General features: G+C 41.6%; 1 protein-coding gene across 1 annotated transcript in view; it reads left to right on the top strand.

Moving 5' to 3' along the window:
* Nucleotides 1–11267: 11267 nt before the first annotated feature.
* pdzrn3b (PDZ domain containing RING finger 3b) overlaps nt 11268–19115 on the top strand; it is a 70134-nt gene continuing 62286 nt past the window's right edge. The window contains exons 1-3 of the mRNA XM_026999616.2: nt 11268–12084; nt 14152–14238; nt 16179–16286. Coding sequence (XP_026855417.2) covers nt 11371–12084; nt 14152–14238; nt 16179–16286 — 909 coding nt within the window. The 5' untranslated portion in view covers nt 11268–11370. The remainder of the gene's footprint in view (nt 12085–14151; nt 14239–16178; nt 16287–19115) is intronic.

Here is a 19115-nt window from a genome sequence, read left to right as displayed (position 1 = left end):
CCCTTTGTTTCATACCTTCCATCCAACCCTTTCTGCAAACTCCCTCTTCCAAAAATGTACACAGTTAATGCTTAGCTTACCTTTCTATGCGCTGTTTTCTCATGCAAAGTAATTGACAGGCAAGGAGGACCACCACTCTCTAAAGAAGCTTCCTGATTGGTTAATATAGTGACTGTGTTTAAATTTTTAGTTCAGTAACTAAATAATTTTTTTTCCTCAGGGCAACTCTTTTAGTGATAACTATCATGACCTAAAGACATCTTATCTAAGTCAGGTTTAAAGACTAATAAGTGTAAGACAAGTGTTTTTATAGCAGCTTTAAGTAAAACATTTATTAATACATTGTGAGGTCCAACTATAGAAATTGATTCTTTTTTGAGTAACAGTGTGCACTGGTCAAAATACAATGTCAGGGTAATGAGATGCATCTCTATTTTGCATAGTCAGTTGTGAATTGCTAAGCAACAAAATAAAGTTTCTGTTACTGTTGGGACATACACAAGAGGTCAATTACAAAGCCCTGATCACTCTCACTTCAGATATGGCTTCACTGATTTAAAGCCAGAGTGTTTTGAGAATGCAAAAACCAATCATGGATTGATGGCTAAAAACCAACAAACAAACCGATACCACTGCCAAATTTCAAATGCCAGTTGCAGGGCTCGGCCCTCATTGCTACGCATTTTATATCAGGCAGATATTTTGTACTCAATTCTGTGTCATCCAGTTACTCATGTTCATTGATGTTGCACTGCCAGGTTCCAGGAAGCTATTGGAAGTAATATGCTGACAAAAATCAAGGGCTAGACCAAAATGCAGACTACACCAATGTTCATGATCTACTTACACTTTAAACATATGAAGTAAACTTTTGTACATTGCTGTAAAATCTTCATCATTGTATATTCGTGTTGTTTACTGCAAGCTTGTAGATTTAAGTTTACCATTTGTATAATGGCTCTATTTACAGTGGATTATAATGACTAGGGTGCTCTATAGGTTTACAATTTGCAACTTGATAATTACCAAAATTCTAATAATAGGCCTATTATCTTTCTGAACAAAACTATTGTTTTAATATCTTGCATCCATTAACATACATTTTAGGTCATGTATATTTTAGCCATCAAGACTTTGCTGCCTCACATGAACTGTACTGGTTTTCAGTATGGCAGGGTGAAGGGCAGACTGATGGACAATAGGACACCCTTTCCAGCTACCAGTGCTCTTGTCCAATATACGTCAGGAAATTTTTGTCCAATTTTTGTCAGAAACATCTATTTGATCCATTTTGTTCTGAATTTTATTTTTTGAGTGCACACTCTCAGAGACATATATGGGTCCGGCACAGGACAGAATGAATTACAACACAGAATGCGCTGCATATCTCACATGTAGCATTGTGCCACAAATTAGTGAGCAAATTTATTCAGATTCAGTAGATAGTATATGCTTTCACCCACAGCCCAAGCTCAATGCAGTCAGCTGTATTCTTGTTGTCAAGTTTGAGAATGTACCGTCCTCAATTTTGGATCTGTATTTGCCAAAAGGTGTATTGTGAGAGTCTAACATAAGATGTTATGATTTGGAGATTAATTAAACAAGTGTGTATCTCCATAAAAAATGGCAACCTTCATAACTGGGCCTATATGGACATAAGGCTACATTATGGGTTTCTTGATTGGCACTCACAGTCTACACTCATTAAAACACAGTACACTGTGCCCCAATAGTAATCATGTGTGAATGAACCATTAACTTCAGTAATAATTACCCATGGCAGTTACAATTACAGGGAACCCGACCCACTAATTTAATCCCAAGTGAATAAGACTTTAGACTCTTCTAACTGTGTAAAGGGGACTTTTAAGACTACCTACCATGTTATTATGTATTGAAACTGAACTTCATTAGAGCTTGATGTCCAAATCAAGTTCAAATGAGTCGCCATCGCTCCTATAGTACGTTTGCTTGTAAGTAGCTTACACCAAGTAGAGGGTTCCATGTATATGTTCCTCAGAGCATTCTTCATTCAAATGAGACAAGCTTTCACCGCAGACCTACGCCCTTAATTGGGAAATAATAATCAAAGGTTACTGGCAACTGTAGTCCCAAAGCCTCAGGATAGATGCTACACACCACTTAGCTAAATGTTTGCTTACCAATGTACATGTGCAATGCATCAAACCCCAGCTGGTCCCACTTAAAAAATCTGGCAGATTGGTGATATTTTTGTATGTGTCCTCTGTTCAGTCAAATCTCTCCATGAAGCTCGTGAATGTGCTTTCCCTCTATTACATGGGATATTACAAGCCAGCAAAAGCAATTAGAAACATACTTGGTAGACCAAAAGACAAAGAAAGTTAACAGTGGGCAGAGGCTGCAGTAGAAACCACGACGTCAATAATCCTTATGCATGAAAAATAGAGGCGTTGTGAGTTAGATTGGTTAGACAGGTAGGCATCTATTGAAAAACTGACCAGCATTATATATCATGCTTTTACCATGTATAATATAAACGCCCAAAAATGACAATGAGAAATGCAAAGGAGTAACTGCAAACTGCATCTAAAATAACATCATAGCTGAATAAGTAGCAACATCGTATTGTACTAAACAAGCAATGCTTTTTTATTTGCTTTGGTTTGTTAGTCTCTCCTTCCTGCACTGTGCTTCTGGATGTTACTGGCAACTGCCATATTAGCACATGTGACATTCAGTGTTTTGATGTGACTGCAGAGTTTGCCAGCATGGTTTTAAATCTCATATCTTTTTTGTCTTTTTTCACTGCAGCAATACCTACTAATTGCTATGTGTGAGGAGTGGAGTTGGTAGGTGGGGGTTGAAGGTTGACTTAGTGTTGTTTTGAAGGGTGCGTGAGTGTTGAAATATCTTAAAATTGTACATAATTTAATTACAATTTTCTCTGAAAGCCTATATACAGAAAGCAGAGCCAATGTGTGAAAGTGCTATTACATCCTATGACTTAATTGGCACAGGTCCTAAAAAGCCAAAAACCCTTTAATCTCACAATTAGTTCTATTTAATCACTTGCATCCGCTCAACAATTTAACATCTGAGGCCAGAGCAATTTGAATCTACCACAGATGTCATGGTTCAGTTCCCATGCCATATGGTTGCATGCTTTACATTTAAGAGTGCATGGGAAAGATTTGGAATAGATTTGTAAAAGGCAAGATTAAAGACTTCCATTGCAATGGAGCTAATAATAAATTGTCATTGATGCATTTATCATTGCCTGCATATTACTAGTGAGAAAAACAAATGAGAAAAACAGACAGTGAATGGGTGTGAGTAAGCTGATGGTACAGGACTGACGCTGTGCACTGAGCCTGCATAAGAGCACATGCTCCCACATTCATGCACTTTTGCATCTCCGGCTTTCAGGCCCTGCAGCAAACGTGGACAGTTTTGCCCTGACGCAACTGTTTGGCACCAAACTAAAGCCGTGCGACAGGCCGCGACTCCAGGGGCAGGCGAGTTCTGGCCGAGCTTGGTGTCAAGGGACTGGTATTAGGCATGGAGGCCACTTGCCCGAACCCCTTGACCTCTTTCCCCCAGACTTCACATCTGCTGCCAAGAGGGATGACACGGTCTCCACTGGAACTGTGAGGGCTTCCGTGTGCAGCTCGAATTAGTGTCAGGAAGTGTACAGAGAACATTTGCAAGTGCGGTTGGGATGAGATAGAAGTCGCGTACGTACTGCTGAAGTTAGGAGTGTGATGAGTTGACTAGGGTAAAGAGCAGCAACCTAAGTTACTTTCAGTCATCTCTGGGTAGCCCAAAGGCTGGAGTCAAGACTTCTGTCTGCAAACACGTCTAGAGAGGGACTTGATCCCAGTCAGCAATGAGGCGCCCGTGACCTTCTGCACGCACAGTCTAAAAAGCATCACACCACGGCAGTGCAAGAGCTTATACACCGTATGAGTCAAGCTTCTATGAAAAAGGCCCAAAGGTTCCAATTAATTTTGCTGACCATTAACACATATTATTCACCTCAGCTTTTCTTTGTGATGGGCGACAAATGAAGAATGGAAAAAGAGGTTCATACGCCTTGCACACAAAAGCGAGAGAGAGACTCACCCGGGGTGGGACAAGAGCATTGGGAGATCTCCTCATGCCTCTGGTATGTTGTTTGTTTTTGTGCTTGGGCCGAGCGTTCAGCCGAGGGCTGCTATCTCCATTCCCATCTGTGGGAACAAAGAAGAAGACTCGCCTTGCAAGTCGAGGAAGCCCAGGCTGGGGATGGAGGCCAGGTTTTTTCCCCCGGAGGCATCTCGCCCCACCACAGGATTCTAGTCGGGCGTCCCGAGCCACAAGGCAGCTAAATACGTGGAACGAAGTGCGCTGTCTCGCATCGAAGTGGCCGTGATCCTGTTCTGGGCCACAATATCAGTGGGAGGCAGTTGTAGGAAAGACATGTTAAGTTGGATCTGGGACCATAAGTGCAGATGAGTAAAATGTGGTTGCTTATTTTGCTATTGGTCAGTGGGGAGAAGAAATTTGAACTGCTGGTAGAACGCTGTTCACATGATACATGTCAAAGTAACAAAAAAGAGACAATTGTCAGACACACAGATGTGACTTTATTATCATATGCATAAGAATTAAACAATGAACTTGATGTATATTTTTATATATATGATATTGCTGTTGCATTAATACTGTGCTGAGTATGATCCACCACCCAAATATCAGGACAGCAGACCTTATAAAATGCAATTTAAAAATAGGTGTACTAATAAAGATAAACATAGCTTTTGATAAAAGCACAGTGCTGATAATTCCACAGCTGTGCAAGAGGAAACAACAGTAGATCTAATGTAAGAAGACCAGAAGTTAATCTTTGGGTGTCTTTTGTCCAAATCTCACAAGCAAACAGAGTCAGCAAATGTGGTGTTTCATCTTCCATTTATGATTTTGTTTATACTCCCCGCATTCTGGCTAAGTATTCCCCACTAGGGAGGACAACAATGACCACAACTTCAGCTCATTATTTTTATAATGAATAATTAAGAGAGACTTGTTTCCCATTAGCTCTTCATGTTACTCCCACAGACTGTTGCCTTGTTTCCATGTAGATTAAGTTACATCACAGTGAACTTCCACCTCCGTGCCACAGCCGAATGCGAAACCCCGCTACTCGCTACTTTTTCAAATTTCAGAATGTGCAGACTCCTAACTGAGGACATATTTTCTTGTACATCTCATCCCACCACAAGGACAAAAACCAGGGATAACAAAGGTAAATTTTGTGCAGCTTCAGTTGAGCTGAAATCATACCCTGACAGCAGTCTAGCTCTCAGTGTGTGGAGAACTGGTTCAACTCGACCACAGTCTCTCGTACCTGCACTCCCTGTTCTGACTGAGTCAGATTTTCCTCCAGTACAGGAATGTTCTTGACACCTCCATTTCTAGCTAGTGATGGTCTGTCATGATAACACTCTTCCACCACTTTCCTTTTTCCCTTTGTCTTCTGGATCAAGAGCAGCTTCCAACCCAAATGTTTAATTCACAGCCTTTGGGTCTTAAAATTACTTGAGGGCTCAATTCAGGTGAGCATAAACACTTTGACACTCAACATAAAAGTTCTGTATCTTGCTCAAAAAAAGTGTATACCACAAAAGAAAGAGCTGTTCGTCTTTTATCGCTGATTCTGTCCTTTAGTCATGAAGACTGGTGTGGAGTTGAATCGAACTGGTGGTATCCTCTATAAACTGCTATCCACTATAACACAGATTTAAGAAAGGAATTTTCCTGGAGTTTACAGATTACAGTTCCAAGGTGCAGCATGTCTAGGTGAATCAAGATTACTTACCACTGAACTCTGTGATGCTGCTCACTTTCTGATTTCTAAAGAATCTAAGTGAAAGGTTGACATGGTCCTATTTGTCATGGCATCTGTTTCAGAGATTATGTTGCTGCTTCAGAGCTGCTCAACTGGATTGACTATTACCCTGATTTTTCCTATTATACATTATACATTTTTATACATTCTATGTGTCCTGTACATGTATTAAAATCACCTGGGTTACATTACCTCCTAAGGCCGTGTGTTCCACTTACCATATATACATGGAAACTAAGCAACAGGAAGTAATTTGCAAAAAAGTGATGTCCTCTTATGAGGAGAGTGGCTTAATTTTTATATTCTGTATGACAACATGGAGTCTCATGGGGTTAAATTATTCAAATGGAATTCTACATAAGGAACTGGCTCTTATCAAGGCCTTTTTCACTGCTTTTAGGGAAACACACTTCTAACTGATTTAATGGCACATTAGCATGGGATTGTTCTTCAGAGTGTCTCGACCAACATGCAGCACACACACCGCCAGTGCTCCAGCACACAAACCCCCAAACTCCACCCTTCATCTCCCCCAACATCCTTGCTTTCATCAGCACAGCATGTCACTGACACTCCTCTCCTTATCCCTCTCTCCACACAGAGTGATGCGGTATATCTGTGGTTCCAGCCTTACTGTCACCCTCTTATAGGTGTCAGCTGTAGCCTAAGACTGGCCTACAATTCCCACGTCACTGCTCTCTCGGGGGCAAGCATTGTGGAATGGGTAGAGATTATGGTCTGTAAGGTCCAGGAAGGGAAAAGGAATGGGGTGTGGTTTCATACTACCTAATGAAGGAGTGAAAAGAAAGAGGATCCCTATACTTGTGGGATTCATTTATCTCAGACATATTTGGTTGAAACGTTCATGGTGATCTGTGATTCACAAAGCATTTCGAGCTCAACTACCAAACTTTAATCTAAAGCAGATATGGAATGGGCCTTCACAGTTAAACTGCTTTTATCTGTTCTGTGGGGCTGTAATGCGTCACTTTCTCCAACATGGACATCTTTGACTCTTTTCATTCCACTTTTCTGTTTTGAGTCTTTCAGGGTGTCCGCCTTGTAAAAGGAGTCATCTGGTTCTAATATTCCACACTTGTCCTTTGGAAACCTCTGTAGCTAATGCATTATGCCTTAGACCACTTGCCAAAATGCTAAGAGCTTAACTCGAGATCCGCCGCAGAGCCTGTACCATGGACTCTGTGGAGGCAGTGCAAGGGGTTTTCAGGTTGCCTCACTGAGCTCAGTATTTCCCACAGGCTTGAGTCATGTGGAATCCACAGTGTCTGTATAAATCATAACCATGCTCCACAAAAAATCACTAACGCCTTTCCATATTCTTCTTGTTTTGCTCACCGAGTCCCAGCGTCTTGTAACCGCACTCAGATTTGGCTCAACGCTTGGCGTTCTGCTGAGCATGCAGTGCAGATTTAGGCCCCGTCTTTGATTTGAGTCCGCTCCCAACAGCCCGTTCCACTTGGAGGGTTTTTCGCATGGGCCAGCGTGGGCATCCACAGTGCGTGCGGCCTTGCAAATGGGTCAGATTGTGCTTTCTGATTAATTGCATGTAAAGTGGAGATTAGCCCTCTATCAGCAGATGCACCGAGAAACATCCCTACTGGCAGCTCGGCTACCTGCACTAGCCCATCAGTTCTCTCGCCACGTAAAGCCCTAAACAAGAGATACGGGAGCAGCTCTCATGACAGTGCATCTAAAGCAAGCCTGACATAGTTCTGCGTCTTGGATAAATAACCAAAGTATGAGCAAATAGCGGTTTCAGTCACATGAGAACAGTGTAAAGCTATGCAGAAAATATGTACAAAATATAAATAGATGTAGTAAGTAATACCCTTACTGTAACTTACATACATATCTACTATAATGTATTTTTTACTATAATGTAATGCCTCATGAAAGTGTATTTTATAACTGTTTCTCAGTTAATATGTTCACACTCATTTTACAATATGGTCATATTCATTTGGACAAAACCAAAGCGCAGCTCACAAGCTCCTTAAAAGGCACACATGCTCACCAAAAGTGCCTTTCAAGGTTCCACATTTTGGCCTGTGCAAATGTTCGAAAGTGAAGGTAGAGCAGTCTTGTGTGACAGAAGCCTGGGTGCTTGTTTTGTTCACACCATCTGTCATCAGCATCTTCCAGGAGACAAGTGCGGCCTTGCCTCCGCCTGACTCCAGCCCTTCCCCCATCCCCAGTTCAGACGAAAGAGGCCACAAGGTCATGGAGAGCTCCGCATGGGCATGTTCTGCCTCCATACCAGAGCGGGGCACACTCCACTAATGTGCACCACTCCAGGCCTTCTGCGCAGACGCACCAAACAGCAGCCGGTGGTGGGGGAACTCCCTCCAGCTCGAGATGGAAAGCCGAAAAACACTGAGCGAAGGTGATGAGGGCTTTTCAGGCTTCCATGTAGTGTCATACACTGCCTTGACTAACTGCCACAAAAGGTGACGCTTGAGAGGAATTATGGCTGAAGTAAAATAAATAAGACTTATGAAACAGACATGCTTCAGTCCTTTCGCTCCACTAAGCCATGCAAAGCCAAATGTAGCCTGCCCGTGTAAGGCCGGGTGTGTTGCGTTTTTGCCCCGCAACCTCTGTGGTGGGCGGGAAGCAGGTGAACTAGTAGTCATCTGTGCAAGGTGCCACCTCGCCCTCATGCTCTCAGCATATCGTAACTAAAAAAGGGGGTGATGACAGCTTTATGGCCGCGCTCCAAAGCCTGCTGTTGTTCTGTATGCCCTCATGGGACGAGGCGGGAACCGATCAATCCATCTGCATGCCTCTACCCTTATCTGTGGAACAAAGAGGCCGACGATCAGAGCCATTTGTGCGCCAGCCACACGGGATATGCAGGCATGGGAAAGCTTGTCTGGAGAGGCTTGCTGCTCGAAATCTGCAAGCTTTTTTCCCATCTCTCTCTTTTTGTCTTGAGGTTCATGCGAGCATAGGTTCTGTGACTCAGTCACTTCTGTGACCGCAGATGTATGCATTGTGTTCTGAAGAAAAGAAGGACTGTAATTTAGCCTTAAACACTCAGAGGTCTGAAGGCGGCAGCAGGAATGATGCAATATGTGGAATGCAAAATGAGAACTATGATAATTGGCAATTATATTATCATCTGCAAAGTTCATGCACAAACATTTTCAAAAAACAAATTGCTGCAAAATATAATCCCATAATTATTGTTTCAAGTACCTGCACGAAGCAGGCTATGCTTAAAGGAAAGTAAACATATGTGCACTTGTTTAGATCTCTTTTTATTTACAGTCCATATGTACTGCATATGTTTATCAGTTTAGCATTTTTTGATGAGAGGCCACCCAGCCACTCAGAATGTCTGTTTATTACTTGTTTTGACCACACAAAAACTTGGGCCGTAATACTGCGCTCTTCACTCTGTCTTCACAAATTTCAAGGCCAATAACGCAGTAATGAGTGGTCTCTCTGACCAAAAATTGACTTAAATTGCTGAGAAGTTTATCTAAGGAGGGAAACGGGACAGTTGGCATCTGAACTAAACTGAAAGACGTTTAGGCAAAGAGTGATGGTGTGTGGTAATTCATGTGAGGTTTTCTGTAGACTGGAGCCTGGGTTAAATCAGATCGCCGATAAGACACGGCGATAAGTCTGTCTTAATGCTGAACCTTGAGTAAAGCGGTCCCGTTTTGCAACCGTCTGGTGCGCCATTGTCCGTTTCATACATGTCTGGAAAAGTCATTTCACGCAACGTTCCCAACGTTTATGTGTTCAGCGGAAAATAAAAACAACACACCTTTGGGGTATTCAAACAATAGTTATTTCTGTAATTTTGTTTTGAAAGTATCAAAGCTTTTAATAACGCCATGTTTAACTGATGTATCAAAGCAGTGAACTGCACTTAACGCAAGCTTGTAACTGCAACACAAATGCAATAAGTAAAAGGAATACACGTGTTAGTACATATTTGGAGAAGAGCTGGCAATGATCTTTCACTGATCCAAAAATATCGGATAAACAAAGATTTGAAAAGATTAGCGTGGATTATGCAACTGTGTGCAGGTAGTGTCTGCAACTTCAGACCAGTATAAGAAGAAAGAGAAACATGTTGTCCTTTAGTGGATAGCAATGATAAATCACCACTTAGTGGAGCGACAGATTAATTACTCTCCTCCCCTACTAATCAAACACTCGGCATTTGGCTTTTCTTGAATCTCTCATTCAACCCACTAGAGGGACCACTTCCTTGTAGTATTTATAAATTCACCAAGGTTGAAATGTTTGTATTATTTGGGGCCAGTATGAGTGGCGAAGATGAGAAGAGCAGGCCTGTGTGCGTGCGGTGTTGTTCGTGAAAGCCCGGCGTTGGCTGACTCCGGATGCTTCCTCTGTGCCGGGCCCGTGACACTAATACAGCGCCTGCGTCCGCTTTCGAAGTAATGATCGCATTACTAAGAGCTTCTGTCCTGGCGGCTATCGAATTACAGCGCAGCTCCTGTTTGGCGTCCCTTTTTCTGAAGCCCAGATTTCTTGGGGTACAAAACAGTGAGAGGAAGAAAAGTGACAGTGAACCCACGTTGCTTTGTGATTGATTGCGTGCATGTTTTATTTTTTCTCTTCTTTTTTCCCTCCGAAGTTTCTGATGAGTCAGCAATCCATGTGTATTGAATTGCTAAAGCATAGCATCACGTTATTTGATTTCCCAGAAAGCTGACGACCAAAGTAGTGCGTTTTCCATCTGTAGCGAGGGAAAACATTTCTATCACAGGCACCGTTTACAAAGGGTAGGAAAGCAGCCAAGTTAGGTCATTCTTGTCCTGCTGAACAGGAGAGCCACTGGCCCACGAGTCGGCCTGCTGTCATTTACAATTCAAATGCTTTTATGACTTCATTACTTCATGCTAACGGAAAACAATCTTATTTAAATGAGGTGTTTTTACAAAGTAGCTTTCCACCACACACGGGAAGAGCTAGTTGGTTATCGATCTAATGAAAGACTGAAAGACACGTCTGATTATCCACAGTGAGCCATCACTAGTCGAGAAGAGAACATCAGATCGTGTGAAGATTCAGAGATCATAAGCGATAAAGCTCTTTTAAGCTTTATGGTTTAAAAAGGCAAAGAGATGCTTATTTTCCCTTGTTACAGCCTATCCATGCAATTAAATTACATCTTGGGCTCCTAAACCGTTGACCAAACTAATAATCTTGCACAGATTTTTTTAAAGACAAAAGTAGGCTAAATAAATGTAACGGGCAAGTGAAAATCTTTTCAATCAACTAAATTGAGCTTTCTGACGCACCACTTTTACAATCGTTACGGTACTAAATTCTTCAAGGAACCCCCCCCCCCCTAGGAAGTCTCAGGCAATTAGTTTCGTGGTAAGAAGAGCTTGTAGTCAGTTGGTCTGAGTTCTTCAAATGACAAACTTCGTAGACCGGTTGGCCCTACGCTGATCTGTAGGACTTTGAGGCGCTTTTTCGGATATTTCTTTTTAACCATGGGATTTGAGTTGGATCGTTTTAAAGGGGCAGTGGACCCAGATTTCAAATGCAATTTGTGTAATAAAGTTTTGGAAGACCCGCTCACTACCCCGTGCGGGCACGTCTTTTGCGCTGGTTGCGTGCTGCCTTGGGTCGTGCAGCAAAGTAGTTGCCCAGTCAAATGCCAACGGATCTCAACGAAGGAGCTCAACCACGTTCTGCCTCTGAAAAACCTGATTCTGAAGTTGGACATTAAGTGCGACAATCATTCACGGGGCTGTGAAAAAATCGTTAAGTTGCAACATCTGGCCGAGCACGCGGAGATGTGCGATTATTCCCCTGCCAAATGTAGGAATAAGGGATGCAGTGAGGTGCTTAACCTGAAGGACATGGATTCTCATATGCGTGAATCGTGTGATTATAGACCGGTCGGCATGTGCGAGGAAGGATGCGGATTGATGCTCACCCACAAAGATCACAAATTAGACATCCATTGCTGTTTGAAATCCCTCAAAACCCACAACAGTGCATTGCAGGGGAAAGTGGTAAGCCTGGACAAAGAGTTTAAAAAGCAAGCGCTAAGATCAAGTAAAAGAGAAAAATCACTTCTTGCTCAGCTGTCCGCCGTTCATAACGAGTTGCAAATGACAGCCCTGAAATATCAGAAGAAGTTTACCGAGTATAGCGCTCGGATTGACTCGCTGACCAAGACCCTCGCGCCTCCTTGCAAGGTAAAACAAAAAACGGTGGTGAAAGTTGCTGGATGCGATTTACGTTGAGCAAGGCTAACAACTAGTGCTCTTAGATTTCGATATATCTTTTATTTCAATCACGGGTGAACTTTCCGTAGTTGTATCATTCAGCAGATTTGGTGCTCAGTTTAGACATGTTCCTGTTTGGTTAAAAGTTTTACCAACCCTCACAAGCTTCTGTTTAGAAAGTGGCTTTAAAAAAAAATGGTGTACAAAAGTTGATCCGTGGACATTGCGTTGAAACTCCTATGATCTACTTTTATTCACATGCCTTTCAACTTTACAGAAATAGAGGAAGTTTCCTAAATGGACACGGGATTTTTCTCTGTGTCTCTGCCCCCTGTCCAGCCTTGAGACATTTCTGTCAGCTGCAGTTGTAGCCACCTGGCAGTCTGGGGAGGGGCAAATGATGATTTAAAATGCAGTGTACACGCCACAAGACCCCAAGCAGCGAATTGCCTATATGAGGTTCTCTGTTGCGCTTTGGTTTATGGAGTTTCTGCGTGGGTGCATTAAAACGTCGGTAGTGGTGATTTAGTTTGTGTCAAAAAATTGATTTTTGGTGGTTTAACAGAGTACTTAAGACTTTAAATGTGTTTTTATTACGTAATAGTTTTCTGTTCTCTTGGGCTAAAATATTTTTTGGCAAGGGTCACTATATCTTCGGTCCATTTTGTTGAATGCAGATCTGAAATCAAATATATTTTGATATAGAAATATAGAGATACTGAATGGTTTTAACTAGGTTATTTTTTATTTTTAAATACCAACTTCCATTACAATTTTTGGCATTACAAAATGTAAAAAGTTTATCTACCAGTGTGTTATTCTTAACTGCATGTTGCCTACATTTTTGAATCGCTCTCCAAAATCCACTTCAAAAACAGTGGCACGAACATCAAACCAGAGTCAGCAGAGCAACAGTCAGAGCCTCTGAATTTCGGGGCTGATTAAAGAAGATTTGCGCATGATGCAGTCTTCTGTTGGGTCAGATTGCTGTGCCGTATTCTCCTCCTCAGGCTGCTGTTTGAGCAAGAAGAGCGTCCGCTTGTGCAAACAGTGACTGCTAACCTTTCTTGACTGCTCCCTGCCCAGAGCCAAATCTTCAGGCTTCGCTTCTGGCGTGAGGTTGAATATGTGAAAGGGTCTGCGAGAGAGCAAGGTGTCCGGTCTAGTCAAGGGAGCACGGCCTCTCTCTGTTCTGAGCACTCCTGTCAGTCAGGAGAAGTCCAGGAGGCACTGAGTCCTGAGGGTGTGTGGCTGGACAACAGCGTGCGATGATTGCAGTCTGTCATCCACGGAGAGCGAACCCGTCCAGTTAACATGGGCTGTTGACCCAGCTGCTCTGATGGATGTCTTGACACCACCCCTGTCGGGTTTTTTGAAGTAGTTGGGACAAGATGAGGGTGGACATATGTATGCTGGAGAACTAAGTGTCGGGCGATATTGAGACGGACATATGCCTTTGCTTATGAGAAAGATATGTTGTTTTCTTTTTGTCCTTTTAACAAATGAAATCTATCATCAGAAATGTAAAAAAAAAAAACCACTCCCAGAACCACACATGTATGATGCAGCCCATTCTTATTTTAGTGCTCTCAAAACGTCCTGTGGAATTATGGGAAATATGCATTCCACAATGAGAGACCTGTGCTACTTACAGCCAAGATGGTTGCTGGCCATGTACATACCATTAATATCTGTATTATATTTAGGTTCTGTATCCTATGGGGCACAAAACTGACAGCTGATTCAGAGGCTGTACAGAACTATGTCACTGCACATTGCATGGTTTGAGGTTTAGAGCATACAAACTAGTGCATCTGTCCACTTTGGCAGCCTGTACTTTTTTAATTCAATATAAATGAGATCAACTAATGTACAGTGCATTGTATATGTGTCTGTGTTGCTGGAATGCACACTGACCTCACAAAAACGATTTAAAATATACATATATTAAGCTGTGTTTTTAAAAAAAAATGTAATAAAAGAAAATTGGGCAATCTCTTTGTTTCTGATGAGTATTTGTGTCTGTATTCTGTTTAGGGTGGGGAGAGCAAAAGTGTCTCAGTTTTGCTCCACAGGGAGTCTGGGTCTTTGGGCTTTAATATCATTGGAGGAAGACCATGCATGGTAAGTCACAAGCTGTTCTGCCACTCTGTTGTGACATGTAGCTTACCTGAGGAGAATGTTATACATACCTTTAATGTTCCTTAGTTGTAAAACTCCAACCACAGAATTGGGGTAAGAAGATCATTGTCTAATGTTATTTAAGAACCTCCACCTCCAGAGAATGCAGTGTTCCCAGAGTTGGTTAGGAATGGCTTTTAACGGTATTTGAACAGCCCAACGGCCGATGTTTGCTGGTATTGCAGCCTGTTTTGAAGTGGTAGCTGTGCTATCCATATCAGCAAGAGGTTACCGGACGCTTTGAGTTTGTGTGAGGTCTGTCCGAAATAGCAGTGTACTTTGCTGCTCTTACCTGGACCAGTGCAGTGAAAGTTTATCTGTAGAAAGACAGAAGTTTCCCAAACTTATGCACAGCACGTCTGACCTAGATTATGTCTGCTTTTGGCCTGAGAAGCTGTCTGATATTTGGCCAGGAGGAGATACTTCTGAGATTTAAGGCATTGTAGCTTTGTCAGCTATCCAGTTTTCTCGCATGCTCCAGGGTGAGACAGTACATCCACGACAGCACATAAGCACATTGCATGTGCCACTGTTGGTTCAGACACAACTGATTCTGTCTGGCTTAAGCTTTTAGAGTTCTCATTCCTGACTACTCATTCCACTGCAGTTAAAGGCACTGCGTCTTAGTCATGGGTTAACGGCCCGTTCGCACATGTTGACCTTTCACATGTCGGCCAAGGGTAGGCACATGTCAAGTGGGAACAGTGTCCTCAAGTAAACAAACATTTTGTTGTTGTTGTTGATGCAATGAGTAGGTGATTGAAGAAGAGAGGAAGTGGGCCAGTAATTAGTTGCAGTGTTCGCAGCTTGACTTCCTGCGGTTTCTCAAGTTTTCCATTAAAAATTACTGTGCTGTGTCACTCGGCTTGGCATGCAGCAGTTTACTGTTTTGATGTGGTTTTTTCAAACGTTCAACCCCCTCCTGCCCTCTGGCCTCCCCCCACCCCAACCCAGGCTATCAGTTTATGGCCCTGTGATGGACACTGATTAGCTCCCTTTGCTCTTCCCATCCCTTTTCCTGACTGAGAACTCTGACGCTACTTCAGGCCTGGGAAGTCTTTCAAGTGACAGACTGTCTTGGCAAAAGTAGCTTAGCCAAGCACAACATAGAGCACTTTATGTGCACCTGCAACCACTTGCATGTAATTTAGGGGGTGAGGAGCCCAGCCGTGAGTAACGGGTTTTAACTAGAATAGGCTGATTGCTGCCATGATAGTTATCTCTGTTAAACTCCAGGCTACATCTGACCTAATGTCATGGGGTCTGTAGTTCCTGAGCACAGCAAGGACAAAAAAGCAAGTCTGTTGCACTCAAATATGTCCTGTTATGAGTTTGTGTGCAGTACAGCAGGTTTCAGAGTGCCAGAGAACATATTGTAGATTATTAAAAATGTTTGTATGATAGAAAAGTGTTTATATTAAACATTCAAATTCTCAATAAAACGCAGACTGCCTTCTAACTTTACTAATTAATTTCTGTGGCGCCTAATCTAATGCCTGTTTTGATATGTTTATAATTAACTTGCAATTTTACAAAAAACTGGACCACCCATTTTACATCAAAAGGGGATAAATTCTGGCGAAATAAACTGGTCATTTACTGGACTTTGGAGTGGTATTCACAGAAGTCAGTTTGGCTTTAAAGGTCTTTTGTCACAGGAACGTATGTCTATTTTAGAGCTAGCCACTTTACGAAAAAAGCTATTTATTAGCCTGCTGATTACAGTAAAGTTTTTTTTCTTGACAGAACATTTGGGAAAACTGCTAGAGTTAAGCAAAATAACTCAAAATGAAAAGTTTTTTGCCCTATAGCAAATTGGATTAATTCAATATAATAAATACAAATAAATTTAAAATAGTTACAATAAGCTGTTGAATTTTCAGGACAATGAAGATGGGACCTCAAATGAAGGAATCTTCATATCAAAGATTGTGGACAATGGACCAGCAGATAAAGAAGGGGGACTTCAGATTCATGACAGGATAATAGAGGTATGTGTGGTAGCAACAATTAACTCTTTTTAAAAAAAGTTCTCAAAAAAGAGACCAACATAATCAATCATAAAAGGCTTTTTGCCCATCAAAGGAAAATAAAGATACTATAAAGTACTACTTTATAAAGATAGATAAAGATACTACTTATGTAGTTATACTTTAGCCATGAACCATATATATTGGACAATTACTTAACAACAATGACTAAACAGTAAATGGTAACTTAATAATAACTTTATTACTTAATAATAAAAATATGTCTATTCATTAAAGGAGGGAGCCTGATTTGGGGGCCTGATGAAGCTGAAGTTGCTTCATAGTAGTAGAATGGATGAGAGACACAGTCAATGATTCACCCCCAAATGTAAATGGGGAGGGAATATTATGGAAGGCCATAACTATTCTTTGATTTAGCTGTGTAATTGAGTAGACTGAGTACTTTACTGACTGAGTACTTTTCTGACTAAGTACTTTAATGACTAACTAGTTTACTTACTGAGTACTTTACTGACTTTAAAGAATTCTTCCCATCAAGCTGTTGCTCTCTTACTTCAGTAAATAATTAGACTGTATCAAACGCCATGACTCTCTGGGGTTAATAATTTTGGGTGCACAAAGTATTTAACAATGGATGCCCTGAATTCAGACACACCTTGTTATAAATGTGCCACACACTAGGCATAGAATAGCACATGGCTTTATATGTTTAGGTAAGTTTCTGTATTTATTTATGTTTTTACTATATACACTCATGGCAATGTTCTAAGAGAATATACCACTGTGATTTTTTTTTTATGGTGAAGATGTGCTGATGTTTCAGCTTAGCAGGAAAACTTTTGGCTCAGATATGCTCAAAGCCATCATGATGACAGCCTGAGCCACCGAACACAATGACAGTCCAGCCGGCACCTGGCGACTTAAACCTGTGAAAAATGCCATCCTCCCTGTATGCAGGAGACCCAGGGTTGGATCCAATTTTGGGTGGATGTGTTTTAGCATGAGTTATAGGCATGGGTGCCTGCATGAAATGTTACGCACTGGAGCTGAGCCTTGCTAGGGGGTTATATGGCTACTTGTTTGTGCTAACAGCAAAAAAAAAAAAAAAATGATATAGCCATATTCTTTATTTTTTGTCATTTTTGCTTTTTCAGATAGATGCTACATTGATATTGTTGTCAGTTGTGGTTATCTTTGGGGGGGAAAGTCCAAATTTTTTTTATGCTCATAAAAGAACATGTTTTGTTTTCCTAAACATGCCATGCAAGAGCATGTCAGTAGACCTATATATTTTGGGCATTTCTCAGTAGACCTATATCTCATTTGGCATAGTTACTAGGTTTATGAAGGAAAGTTCAGAATGTGTAGTGCTCTAGTTCTGGCTGCTGTGTATTGAGTGTCCCACAAAAGCCAAAGTAAGACCTTCTTTAAATAATCAGCATACCCTGCCCACAGTGCACTAATGTGGCTGTGTAATGTTGCTGCGTTCAGGACCTTTTATATGCACAAAAGACCCACTTAAAAAAAAAAAAAAAAAAATCTATGCAATGGCTTCTCTGCCATTTTAAAGAGGTATAATTATGTCCTTTGTTGGCTGAGTTTCAGCCTTAAGGTTGTTTTTTGTACTGAATTTGGGAAGTGTGTGAATCTTAACACTATGAAACTGTGGGTGGTACCATACACAATCTCTAATTTTTGTAATTAAAAAATGGACTTTCTCCAGAAATGGGGGGTGGGGGGATTGCACTGTTTTACGGAATTTAAAGGCAAATGGCTAGATCCACGGTTTTTGTTGTTTTTTTCTCTTTCTTCTGTTGTATATAGCTAAACCAAAAGCCAGCGGTCCGCTCCTGATTCCCTTGCAGGGCTCAGGAGGCCCAGCTTGCGTTTGCATATTTAAAATGTGGGCCAGTCCGGCTCTCTGGGTCCTGCCACTCTCCTGTTTCGCCCCCTTTCCTCACTTCGGCTCCTCTTTTCTCCTGCATGTTGGGATCAGGCTGGCCACTTTGGGAAGGCTGTGCGTCTGTCAAAATTTGGGCTATTTTGTGTGTCTGAACTGAGAGACTGAGCAAGGTGAAGCCAGAGAAGTTCTGTGTATTAGAGTTGTTACCTGGAGTTTTTTTTTTTTTTCACTAGTCTACAGCTGTGACACTGAAACGTCTGCAACAGAAACATTGTCAATACTGATGGTCTTCTCTGAGTGCTAGACAAGTCCAATTAATCTGACATCTCTCTCTTTAGTGTGTTCTTTTGACCTAACTGTGACCGTAGAAGTTAAATGTTCAAGTTGTTTAGTTAGCTGTCTTGCATGACATCAAGATCTGCAATGTTAGCATCACTTCATTTCAAGTATTACAGCAGTCTGTTTATCAAGAGACTGTGATTTATATCCTAAAGAATAGTGGATTGTTCTGAGATGCAACATTTGTTGGCAGGATCTTATGGTAGTCACACGTTGATAGACTACGAATCATCACACTGATGAAAGTGGCGTGATGCCACTGGTGGCGAATCTGATACTTGCACATAGGGAATCAGCATTGCTGGTGTGGACCACATTTTCAGAAGCAAATCCTAAAAGAAAAGTGGCCCAAAGCAGTTTTATCAGACAAAACGAATAGTAATTGCCTACATCCATTTACCAAATAAACATCTTCAGGCTGTGTGCTTTTGTGTATAGCCCAGTCTTGGTTATATTGCCATACTCGGAGAAGCTCCGATTTCACTGGTATATTTGGTTGTAATAATGTAAAGTTATATCATAATGTGGCATGGGCCATATTGCTCCACCTTTCAGTAAGTTTAGCGTACCTTGTGCACATGTTCTTG

The sequence above is a fragment of the Electrophorus electricus genome, chromosome 3, assembly GCF_013358815.1.
Source record: "Electrophorus electricus isolate fEleEle1 chromosome 3, fEleEle1.pri, whole genome shotgun sequence".
NCBI classification, from domain to species: Eukaryota; Metazoa; Chordata; class Actinopteri; order Gymnotiformes; family Gymnotidae; genus Electrophorus; species Electrophorus electricus.
The sequence above is the reverse complement of the archived record's forward strand: the minus strand, read 5'-3'. Positions and strand labels throughout refer to the sequence as shown.